This window comes from Bombina bombina, chromosome 7 (assembly GCF_027579735.1).
Source record: "Bombina bombina isolate aBomBom1 chromosome 7, aBomBom1.pri, whole genome shotgun sequence".
NCBI lineage: Eukaryota > Metazoa > Chordata > Amphibia > Anura > Bombinatoridae > Bombina > Bombina bombina.
In genome coordinates, this window is record NC_069505.1 from 116,578,517 (window position 1) to 116,591,550 (window position 13,034).

Sequence of the window (13,034 nt, forward strand, 5' to 3'; positions counted from 1 at the left end):
TTTTAAAAAAAGTATATTGCAGAGTTGTTTTATTATACAATTTATCATTTTATATTACCATCTGAAAGTGTTTAATGTCCCTTTAAAAGTCATTTTTTCTGTGAGCTAAAGGTTTGAATTGTTCTCCAATCATCGCTCTCCCCATATGGCACTTTTTTCCCCATGTTTTATTTTTGTTTAAATATTTTACTTTTATTGAGGTTTATAAGCAATTACAGAGTATGTATTTAAGGTCAGTACACAAAAACAATAAACATAACAATTTCTTAGACACATACAACAGTATTCTATAACAGATGTGACCAATATAATTAAAACCTCTTTTTAGAATAACAGAATACCGGTACGAAGAGCACTAGTCCTCTCTGGGTTTGAAATTAAGAATTCCAGGCAGCTGCCATAAAAATAGGCTTTATTGAAGCTTGAAGTTAAAAAGTGATTACAAGGAAAAAAGGTCAAACGCATTTCGTATGGTTACACTTTCTCAATGACCCGTTTTTAGAATAACTTTTTAGAATAAAGGCTTCCCAATAATTGGAAAGAGGGCCACTTTTGGACCCTGTCACATACAGGACTGCAGGGAGGAGATTTAGCCATTGCAGAGGCCACACTTGGGCCTTAGAACATCATAACACAAAGAGTTACATATTACATAGTAATACTTGGAATATTAGTTAGTGCTGAAGGGAGAAATATAACGACCCATATATGTATAAATAGTATGGTGACGTATAGAATATGGAAACATATCTTTTTATGATGAGGTCACTTTATACTCAAGTCATAAAATTATAACTAGAGGACTTAATAATTAAGAGCCCAATATGATAAAAACAAGGAAAAAGTAAAAAGTCAACATCTTAGTACCCTTGGAAGTGATTATTACAGGCATTATCTTACACGTCATTACAGCAAAATGTTCTATCCTACAAGATAGGTCCCTTGTAAAACTTATGAAGTATAGAAAATGTCACTTTTAAACTTTGTTAAATATATTATCTACTATATAAAAAGAATGCATATAACCTCTGTTTGACAAGCCTAAGGGCCTCAAAACTTAGTCTAGCAACCAGATTATAATTATAAATTATGTATAGCACTTGGAGTATAAATACACAATCCTGCTAACAGACACAAACAGAGCATAAATGTAAAAGGTATACTAAAGACACACTATAGTTGCATGTATATAGGTACATAGTGAAATAACAGAGACACGTAGGGGTCAATTTAGCAAGCTCCGTAAAGACCGCTGCTCCATAACCTGTCCGCTTGCTCTGATTACGATTGTGTTGATTGACACCCCCTGCTAGCCGCGAATCTGAAGGGGGCTGCATTGCACTAGCAGTTCACAAGAACTACTGGTGCAATGATAAATGCCGACAGCGTATGTTCTTGGCATTTATTGATGTGCGGTGGACATGATACGCTACATCGTATCATGTCCGTCCGCACAATAATAAATTGACCCCATAGCCTTAAACATCCTCCTAAATATATATAGGCTACTCTTGGACGTATGAACAGATATGAAAAAAACTGGTGGTAATCTATCTTGGTATAAAGCCTTATATCCTCTGCAACTGAAGGTCCACTTTATAGTAAAAAAGGAAGTGAAATGTAAAGATATATTAGATATGTATAGGGGAGGACACCTAGGAACTTGTGGATAAATGGAGCTAGACATAAGGGAGAGAACAAAGAGTATACACTTTATGGAAGTGGATATATTCTAGATATTGCAAGTGTTCCCTAGCACATTTAGATAAATCAAGTCATAAGATATACAGTGGTCAGTGTTACTTTAACAGTGACTATGCATAAAAGTCACGGCTGCTGACTAGGAGACACAGTACCTTATGTATGGTTTATAAGTAGTAGGTAAGGGAGCACACACCCTGAATCACAGTGTAATCACTCTCCAAAAATAAAGTTATGATCAGTGTCTAGTATTAGCAAAACTATAGTTATCGATTAATTGACTATATATATTTAACCATAAGCATACTGTGCAACGTAATTTCAACCACAAAGAGGAATAAATAAAAAAAAATCCACTATAACGGGTAGAGAGAGAGAAAAACTAAGATTATATTAGCCTATGCCAGCCTTCAGTTGTATTAATGAAACATATAAGGTGGAAGTGTTCTCCGGATAGGCACTGGCAATGGCTGTAGCTGGAACACAGTGTTTAGGTACAGCTCTTGTATAGATCTGTGGAGACAAACTATTCAGTTCTTGAAAAGGCTGTAGCGAGAGACTATTGCGCCATTCTGTGTTAAGGAGCAACAGTTGCTATAGCTGAGATTTTTGCAGGGTACTGATGCCAAGAAACTTGTACCATAGAGGTTTTATCCCAGGTTTGATCACTCTCTAATGGATGATCCCGGTTAATTCTTTGTACCTCAATAGATTCAGTATTGACATCTGGGCAGGGAGCCCCCACAGGGGAGTAAACCGGATTGGAAACGGCTGGACTGCCTCCCGCAAACAGAATATGACGGCCTATATTCCTTCACCTACTTTCCCACAGCTGACTAGATCTGCAGTGTTACTCAGCACCTTAATGTTATCCGATCTATTAGCGTCCTCCAAGGTTTGATGTCGGTACAATGATTGGGGAAAAAGGAGCCTCTCCCAGGACTCACTTCTTAAGATCTTTACGCAGCTGGATCACAACATGTTGCAAAATGGCTACCAGGCTTGTGATGAAGCTTAACGCATAGCTGTCTCAAAGAGCATAGGCAGATACACAGTCAAATCCTCCGCTCTTAGCTACTGTCAGTTTCCAGTTGAGAAATCAGTCATAAAGGTTTAGAATAAGAGATATGTGCTATGTTTAACTAATAAAATATCTTCCAAACTCTAGAAGCTTCACAAAGACACATCTTGCTGCTTTGAGAACAGGCTCCGCCCCCCATATGGCACTTTTATTGTAGCTAGAGTGCTGATTGGACAACAATTCAAACTGTTAGCTCATAGAAAAATTGACTTTTGAAGTGAGCGGCAGAACGCAAAAAATAAGTTATACCACATCTTAATTTCAACTGATGAATTATACTCCATCTAAAATATCACTAACATTCCGGATCTGTTTTTTTAAAAAGGGGAGAGTTTGCTATCACTTTAATATAAAATACCTTTGACAAAATACTAAACCTTTAATAATTCATGTTATCTAGGTAATGTTTAACACTAAAAGTCAAGCTGTCAGTCATATACTACACAGTTTTTCAAATTAAAAATAAAGCCGTGAAAGAGACACTGTACTCAAAAAAGATGTCATCATAATGAAAGAGCAGCGCAGAAACATGCTGAATGTTTTTTGTTTTTTTTAACCTGTCCCCCTGAGGTTGCGCCATGCAACGCCACCTTCTGCTCTCGCTCAACCTGTGTGAGGGCATGGTTTGTCTGTTACCAATGGTTGGATTAATCCTGGCGTTATTTTAATCCACCAGCTCTGATGTATTAGTTTTAAGACCACCGTTTCTTAAAGGGCTATGAAGCCCAAAAATGTTCTTTTATGATTCAGACTGAGCATACCATTTTTACAACGTTTCCAATTTACTTCTATTATGAAATTTCCTTTGTTCCCATGATATTCTTTGTTGAAGAGATACCTAGGTAGGCATCTGTAGCACTACATGGCAGGAAATAGCGCTGCTATCTAGAGCTCTTGCATTCTTGCAAAACTGCTGTCATATAGTGCTCCAGAAATGGGGCGGCTCCTAAGCAACATCCTGGCTTTTCAACAAAGATACCAAGAGAACAAAGAAAAATAAGTAAATAGGAGTAAATAAGAAAGTTGATTAAAATTGAATGCTCTATCTAAATCATGAAAGGAAAAAGTGTTTCATATCCCTTTAAAGTGAAGGTAAACTTTGATGAATGAAAGCCTGTTTTTTAAAAATACTATTAAAAACAGGGACACTTTCATTCTTTAAAGTTTAGAAAGCAGCTGTTTTGATTAAAAACTTACCTTTGTTTTTTTTCACAGCCAGAGCAGCTTCCCCCACCCGGAGATCCTCTCTTCACACATCATCAATGACTAATCCGGCTTCCTCCAATCACGGCTTTCCCCCCAGGGGAGTCATTGCCTGAGGCCATACCGTGATTGGAGGAAGCTGGATTAGTCATTGATGATGTGTGAAGAGAGGATCTCCGGGTGGGGGAAGCTGCTCTGGCTATGACAAAAACAAAGGTAAGTTTTTAATCAAAACGGCTGCTTTCTAAACTTTGATGAATGAAAGTGCGTCTGTTTTTAATAGTATTTTTAAAAAAACTGGCTTTCATTCATCAAAGTTTACCTTCACTTTAAAGAAGATACTATCTACAAGAGCTAGTCTTTTGTTACACCAAGGCCTTGCTTTTTGGTTTAAAACAAAGCTCCCTATAATAGCAGCTCTTGCTTTGAGTATAAAAACCACTTTACAGCATTCCAAATTAAAAAAAAGAAATGTAAGTTTTTTTCAATGGATTCAAAATTTCTCTCTCAGTCAGACATAAAAAACTGCATTGTGTAAACTAATGCCTAATTTAATACTTTGGATTATATTTGCAACACAATAAAGCTTAGTAAAAGTACTTTACATTGTCATTTTAATGTGCTCACCCCCTGTACTCTTGAAATGCCTCTAAACTAGACTAAGTACCTTTATAATTTTGTGTTTTATTCAATTTGATTCTTACCAAAAAGTTTTTGTAAAACCTGTCCGTCGTACATATCCTCGGCAATGTCTTTCACAATGATTCTCTCTCCTACCAGCACATCATTAATCCAGTCAATTAGAACCTGGGCAGAAATATAATGCAGAAAGCATTAGCAGACAAAATAACTAGAAATGTTTTAGCAATTCTATACAGAGAAAAAAAAATCCTTTTCAATTAGAAAGCAAAGACTGTGCTTTAGAAGATAATGCGAAAATTACAGGGAAACGCTAAATCGAAATAATTTCTTTTAAGGAACCGGAATTTATTTAGATAAGACAGTTACAAAGATTGTATAAATCTTGCATAATTGTGATTTCTGACTATATGAAATAAATTAGTAAAGTTATGATTTGTTAAAAACAGACCACAAAACATTTGGTGTATTAGTAATATTTGCCAAATAATATCTGAGAAATACACTGTTATGTTTTTTTGTGGTTAAAAAATTGTTCTAAAGAGTATGGTCCCTTCATCTACATAAATTAATGATACGTTACATTTGAAATTGTCACCCAAAAATGTTTAATTCATTATAGAAAAATGAGCATTGGCTATTATTTATTTTGCCCATTTTTGCTGTAATTTACATTTGTAAATGGTGCTCCCCCCCCCCCCAAGACAGTCTGGGGTGGATACTGTATAGTTATGTTTACGGAGGTTTGTTGGAGCTTGCTACATACTACTTAGTGATTGGCTGAATTAATGCAGGAGTTTATTTATATCTGGTGTCTTATTGGCTACATCAAATATATAGATAAAAAGAGTGAAATGATCAATCAGGGAATGAACAAAACTACAACCGCTTGTTCTATTGGTAACCACCACCCCAGCTGTGATCTATTTTTGCCCAAAATGTGTCTTTCACAGAGAACAACTGGCTAGTCATGTTTAAAACACATAGTCCGACCCTGAAACACTAGGCAATCCCTTTCTGAACAAGAGACACGGCAATCCCAGAGGTATGTTTCAGCTTTGTGTGGGCCTCATCATTCAGGTAAACCATATGTGAGTGAAAGGCACATTGTGGGCAAGAGGAGACTGTTCTTAGGGTGGTAAATGGGCATACAACAAACTATTGTTTTCTTTGTTGCCTTGTTAAGGCTTCTCTCTATTTTTTTGTGTGTGTTTCTTCAATTGAAACAGGTAAAGGTATTCAAGAGGGTTTTCAAAGGTTGTGACCCTAGATAGTACTTGATTTACAAATTCAAAAAACACCAGTTTTATACGTGCAAAAAATGAGAGAATGAGAGTTTCATTCATGAAATCTTTACTAAATACTTATCTTCAGAGATATTTCAATAGAAACGCTCTACAGATAAGAGGTGATCCTTTACCCGGCATAATCAGCAATTGATTGACAGATGACTAATCTGCAATCATTAAATTGTAGTCCCCCCCCCCCCCCCCCCCCCGGGGCATTCAGCCCCTTTACACAAACGTCACTGCCTGGGGGGTGGAAACTATTAGTTGATTGCAGATGAGTCATCTGTCAATCAATTGTTGAATATGTCGACCGGAACATAGAGTGTTTCTATTGAAATATCTCTGAAGATAAGTATATAGTAAAGATTTCATGAATGAAACTCTCATTCATTTTGTAAGTTCTATAGTTTGCCATTGCGTAAACTTGACATTCACTTTAAGGGGTAAAGCACCTCTACATGACAACCAGGGAAAATTGATCTGTAATAAAATATTTGAAGAGCACATATGGATGGTGGCATGGGACATATATGGTGATGGTGCCCACAACTAAACGAATATTGGTTGGAAATAATAAAGGAGGTAGAGAACATTTTTGAAATGTTATTTCCAGCTGACCCCCTGATATGGATCTTAAATAAAAGCCCTAAACTCCCCAATAAAAGTCATCGTAAACTCTTTCAAATTTTGATAAATTGTAGCAAATTCCTTATTTGAAAAGCAAAGAAACTCCAATAACAGGAATGTGAAGGAGCAAGGTATAAGAATATGTTGAGTTAGAGGAATACAACTATCAAAAACTTGGGAATATTGAAATCTTTATTGAGTTACAACACATATGGGAACAATATTTAAAAAACATTATATAAATAATCCCATTTCCTTCAATGACCAAATAAGAAGATGATATTCCGTTTTGAGGATTCCTCTAATTACAGTAATGATAAGCAAGGTCTCCAGCACTTTGTCAAACCAACTTTATTCAGACACAAATAGCGACGTTTCGGTGTCACAGCACCTTATTCATGCATGAATAAGGTGCTGTGACACCGAAACGTCGCTATTTGTGTCTGAATAAAGTTGGTTTGACAAAGTGCTGGAGACCTTGCTTATCTTTTCTATGTGTCTGGGGTTTGGCAGCGCCCTTGGTCTACCGTGCACACTCCACACTCCCAGGTGCTGTTCCCCTCTCGGACTTTTTTTTTTTCTAATTACAGTAATAATTGTAACATAAAATCACTGAAACATCTATGTGAGCATAAAAGACTGACAACCCAAACAGAGTTCAAATAAAACTAACCAGAGTATGAGTGAAGACACATTTCTTTTCTATTTCCCATTATTTTATGTTCTTATACCAATTACTTCTTGATGACTAATCTTGTTATTATAATGTTCTTTATTTAAAATGATGAATCCGTTCATATACATTATAACTGTTTGTATGTATATTGTTGTTTTGTAAAAACGTACTAATGCCAATAAAGCTGGATTTAAAAAAAATAAATAAATTTGGAGAGCATAGGAGAGGGAAAGCAACATGCCCAGTGGCAGTTCCAAAACTTAAAGGGACACTAAAGTCAAAATTAAACTTTCATGATTCAGATAGAACATGCAATTTTGTAAAAAAAAAAATCCAAATTATTTCCATTACAAAAATGTACATAATTTTTTCATATGCACATTTTCTGAGGTACCAGCTCCTACTGAGCATGTGCAAGAGTGCACAGTATATACTTATATGCATGCTTTGATAACTGTCACATGATACAGGAGGGGGGGGCGGGATTAAACAAACTGAAATTTGCCAAACAAAATCTATTACTCATTTGAAATAGAAGTAAGTGATATTGCATTGTTGTTTTATTACGTAGTTGTTGATTATACAATTGTACTGTGTTTTATGTTTTTTAAAATTTGGGAGGCTAACAAAGGTGGCAAAATGTTTAAAGACACAGAACATAATATATAGGCTGCTTGGCACCGCCCTTTACAGTTGAACAGGGGTGACACGTGTTTGGAGGTGCATAACATCCCGCCGCTCCCCTATAGAGCCGCCACTGATCATGTCATGGAACTACTCCTCAAAATCTGCTGCTATACTAAATCCTCCTGCCTTAGCCTCAGTTCTAGTTCCCTTAGGCCATTGATGTTCAAACCTGTCCTCAGACCTCCCTAACAGGTCACATTTTGAGGATATCTGAACTAGAGGACAGGTGAAATAATCAGCTGATTAGTAAACATGGTTATTTTACCTGCTTTTACCCCAAGTAATCCTGAAAATCTGTCCTGTTAAGGAGGCCTGAGAACAGGTTTGAAAACCAGTGCCTTAGGCCAAAAGACACCCCCTGCTTTAACCACACAGTATTATAAATTATCACAGATTTTTTTTAGAAAAAAAAAGTACAAATTGTAGATGATGTGTATTCTTTTTATAATAACAATTCTTTGATAATCAACCTATATAAATCCATTTTTAATGAGGGAACATCCCAACTAAATCTAGACTCGGAAACATAATTTATGCTTACCTGATAAATGTATTTATTTCCGGATATGGTGAGTCCACGGAATCATCAATTACTAGTGGGAATATCCCTCCTGGCCAGCAGGAGGAGGCAAAGAGCACTAGAGCAAAGCTGCTATATATGTCACTCCCCTTACCCATAATCCCCAGTCATTCGGCCGAAGGAAAAATGGAAAAAGAAGATAACAGAAAAGTGTAGAGGTGCCTGAGGTTTTAGAAAAAATAACTGTCTTAAAGGGTGGGCCGTGACGAAAGTCCTAAGTCGCCTAAAGATAGAACTTCAATGCACGCACAACATCTAGGTTGTGCAACAAATGCTCCTTAGGAGAAGAAGGATTAGGACACAAAGAAGGAACCATGATCTCCTGATTAATATTCTTGTTTGAAGCAACCTTAGGTAGGAAACCTAATTTAGAACATAGAACCACCTTATCAGAATGAAAAATAAGATAAGGAGAATCAAACTGCAGAACTGAGAGTTCCGAAACTCTCTGAGCAGAAGAAATAGCAAAAAGAAACAAAACCTTCCAAGATAACAACTTAATATCTAAGGAATGCATAGATGCAAACGGAGCCTGTGGTAAAACTCTAAAAACAAGGTTAAGACTCCAGGGAGGAATAACGGCCTTAAACACAGGCCTGATTCTAACCAAGACCTGACAAAAAGATTGCACATCTGGCACATCCGCCAAACGCATATACAACAAAATAGACAACGCAGAAATCTAAGTACTAGCTGACAAACCCTTCTCCAGACCCTCCTGGAGGAAAGACAAAATCCTAGGAATCCTGATTCTACTCCAAGAGTAGCCTCTGGATTCACACTAATACAGATATTTACGCCATATCTTATAGTAAATCTTTTTTGTCACAGGCTTACGAGCCTGAATCATGGTCTCAATCACCGACTCTGAAAACTCACGCTTAGATAAAATCATGCGTTCCATCTCCAAGCAGTCAGCTTCAGAGAAACGAGATTTGGATGAAGAAAAAGACCCTGAAGTAGAAGATCCTTCCTCAGAGGGAGTCTCCACAGAAGTAGAGACGACATTTCCACTAGATCTGCATACCAGATCCTGCGAGGCAATGCCGGCGCTATGAGAATCACTGACGCCCTCCCCTGGTTGATCCGAGCAATGAATTATGGCAGGAGAGTGAATGGAGGAAATATGTAAGCTAGACTGAAATTCCAAGGGACCGCCAGAGCATCTATCAAGAAAGCCTGTGGATCCCTTGACCTTGAGCCTTACCTCAGAAGCTTGACATTCTGCTGAGAAGCCATGAGATCCAGTTCTGGCTGCCCCCAATTAAGGATTAAACTGGAAAATACTTCCGGATGGAGTTCCACTCCCCCCGGATGAAAGGCTTGTTGGCTCAGAAAATCTGCCTCGCAATTGTCCACTTCTGGGATGTGGATCGCAGAAAGACAACAGTTGTTCCACCAGAGTTCCCCCCTGGTGGTTGATGTATGCCACCGATGTTATGTTGAACGACTGGAACCTGATAAACCGGGCTAAGGCTAACTGAGGCCAGGCCAGTAGAGCATATCAAATCGTTCTCAGTTCTAGAATGTTTATAGGGAGAACTGACTCCTCCCGAGTTCAAAGACCCTGAGTCTTCAATGACCCGCAAATTGCTCCCCAACCGAGAAGGCTGACAACCGTGGTCACGGTCATCCAGGAAGGTCTGCGAAAGCAAGTTCCCTGGGAGAATGTTCCTGAGACTACCACCACCACAGAAGAGAGTCACTTGTCACCTGATCCAGAACTTTTTGTGGAGACAAATCCACATAGTCCCCGTTCCATTGCCTTAACATGCATAACTGCAGAGGTCTGAGATGGAACCGAGCAAACGGAATGATGTCCATGGAAGCTACCACCAGACCAATTACCTCCATACATAGAGCCACTGATGGCCGAGGAGAGGACTGAAGGACAAGACAAGAGTCGAAGATATTTCTTTTTCTGACCTCTGTCAGAAATATCTTCATTGGTAGGGAGTCTATTATGGTCCCTAAAAACACTACTCTTGTGGCTGGAATCAGAGAACTTTTCCCCAGATTTACCTTAATCGTGGGAGCGAAGAAAAGACAACAAGATCTCCGTATGAAAGTTAGCTTGTTGAAAAGACTGCACCTGAACCAGAATGTTGTCCAAATAAGGCGCTACTGCAATGCCCCGAGACCGGATCACTGCCAAGAGCGCCCCCAGGACCTTTGAGAAAATTCTGGGAGCTGTGGCAAGACCGAAAGGAAGAGCCACAAACTGGAAATGATTGTCTAAGAAAGCAAACCTTAGAAACTTGTGATGATCCCGGTGAATGGGAACATGAAGGTACGCATCCTTTAAATCTATGGTTGTCATAAAATGACCCTCTAGAACCAAAGGAAGAATGGAACGTATAGTCTCCATCTTGAAAGACGGTACTCTGAGGAACTTGTTTAAACACTTTAAGTCTAAAATAGGTCTGAAAGTTCCCTCTTTCCTGGGAACCACAAACGGATTTGAATAAAATCCCAGACCTTGTTCCTGCAGAGGAACTGGAACTATAACTCCCAGGGCAAAAAGATCCTTGATACAATTTAAGAACGCCTCTCTCTTTATCTGGTCTACGGATAATCTTGAGAGAAGAAACCTGCCTCTGGGAACAAAAGTCTTGAATTCTATCTTGTACCCCTGAGATACAATTTCCACGGCCCACAGGTCTGGGACATCCCGTATCCAAGCCTGAGCAAATTGAGAAAGCCTGCCCCCTACTAGATCCGTTCCTAGATCGGGGGCCGGCTCTTCATGCTGACTTGGAATCAGCCGCAGGCTTCTTAGACTGTTTCCCCTTGTTCCAAGACTGACCAGACTTCTAAGAAGACTAAGATAGTTCCTGTTTGGAAAATGAAGCGAAGGGTTTACCTCTAAAGTTACAAAAGGAACGAAAAACATAATTTATGTAAGAACTTACCTGATAAATTCATTTCTTTCATATTAGCAAGAGTCCATGAGCTAGTGACGTATGGGATATACATTCCTACCAGGAGGGGCAAAGTTTCCCAAACCTCAAAATGCCTATAAATACACCCCTCACCACACCCACAAATCAGTTTAACGAATAGCCAAGAAGTGGGGTGATAAGAAAAAGTGAGAAAGCATAAAAAATAAGGAATTGGAACAATTGTGCTTTATACAAAAAATCATAACCACCATAAAAAAAGGGTGGGCCTCATGGACTCTTGCTAATATGAAAGAAATGAATTTATCAGGTAAGTTCTTCCATAAATTATGTTTTCTTTCATGTAATTAGCAAGAGTCCATGAGCTAGTGACGTATGGGATAATAAATACCCAAGATGTGGAACTTCCATGCAAGAGTCACTAGAGAGGGAGGGATAAAATAAAGACAGCCAATTCCGCTGAAAAATAATCCACACTCCAAAATAAAGTTTTAATCTTATAATGAATAAAAATGAAATTATAAGCAGAAGAATCAAACTGAAACAGCTGCCTGAAGTACTTTTCTACCAAAAACTGCTTCAGAAGAAGAAAACACATCAAAATGGTAGAATTTAGTAAAAGTATGCAAAGAAGACCAAGTTGCTGCTTTGCAAATCTGATCAACCGAAGCTTCATTCCTAAACGCCCAGGAAGTAGAAACTGACCTAGTAGAATGAGCTGTAATCCTTTGAGGCGGAGTTTTACCCGACTCAACATAAGCATGATGAATCAAAGACTTTAACCAAGACGCCAAAGAAATGGCAGAGGCCTTCTGACCTTTCCTTGAACCAGAAAAGATAACAAATAGACTAGAAGTCTTTCGGAAATCTTTAGTAGGGTCAACATAATATTTCAAAGCTCTAACTACATCCAAAGAATGTAACGATCTTTCCTTAGAATTCTTAGGATTAGGACACAATGAAGGAACCACAATTTCTCTACTAATGTTGTTAGAATTCACAACTTTAGGTAAAAATTTAAATGAAGTCTGCAACACCGCCTTATCCTGATGAAAAATCAGAAAAGGAGATTCACAAGAAAGAGCAGATAACTCAGAAACTCTTCTAGCAGAAGAGATGGCCAAAAGGAACAATACTTTCCAAGAAAGTAATTTAATATCCAGAGAATGCATAGGTTCAAACGGAGGAGCTTGTAAAGCCCCCAGAACCAAATTCAAACTCCAAGGAGGAGAGATTGACTTAATGACAGGTTTTATACGAACCAAAGCCTGTACAAAACAATGAATATCAGGAAGATTAGCAATCTTTCTGTGAAACAGCACAGTCTTCACATTTAGGGGAAGGATCAGGCTTCTGTTCCTTATTCTGACGAAAGGAACGAAAACGATTAGCAGCCCTATATTTACCTTTAGATTTTTTATCCTGAGGTAAAAAAGTTCCTTTCCCCCCAGTAACAGTTGAAATAATAGAATCCAACTGGGAACCAAACAATTTATTACCTTGAAAAGAAAGGGAAAGCAAAGTTGACTTAGAAGACATATCTGCATTCCAAGTTTTAAGCCATAAAGCTCTTCTAGCTAAGATAGCTAAAGACATATACCTGACATCAACTCTAATGATATCAAAGATGGCATCACAAATAAAGTTATTA

General features: G+C 38.1%; 1 protein-coding gene across 1 annotated transcript in view; it reads right to left on the reverse strand.

The window, feature by feature from the left end:
• Positions 1 to 13,034, reverse strand: part of PARVA (parvin alpha) — a 293,074-nt gene that overhangs the window by 111,760 nt on the left and 168,280 nt on the right. Inside the window, exon 4 of the mRNA XM_053720259.1 lies at positions 4,690 to 4,792. Coding sequence (XP_053576234.1) covers positions 4,690 to 4,792 — 103 coding nt within the window. The remainder of the gene's footprint in view (positions 1 to 4,689; positions 4,793 to 13,034) is intronic.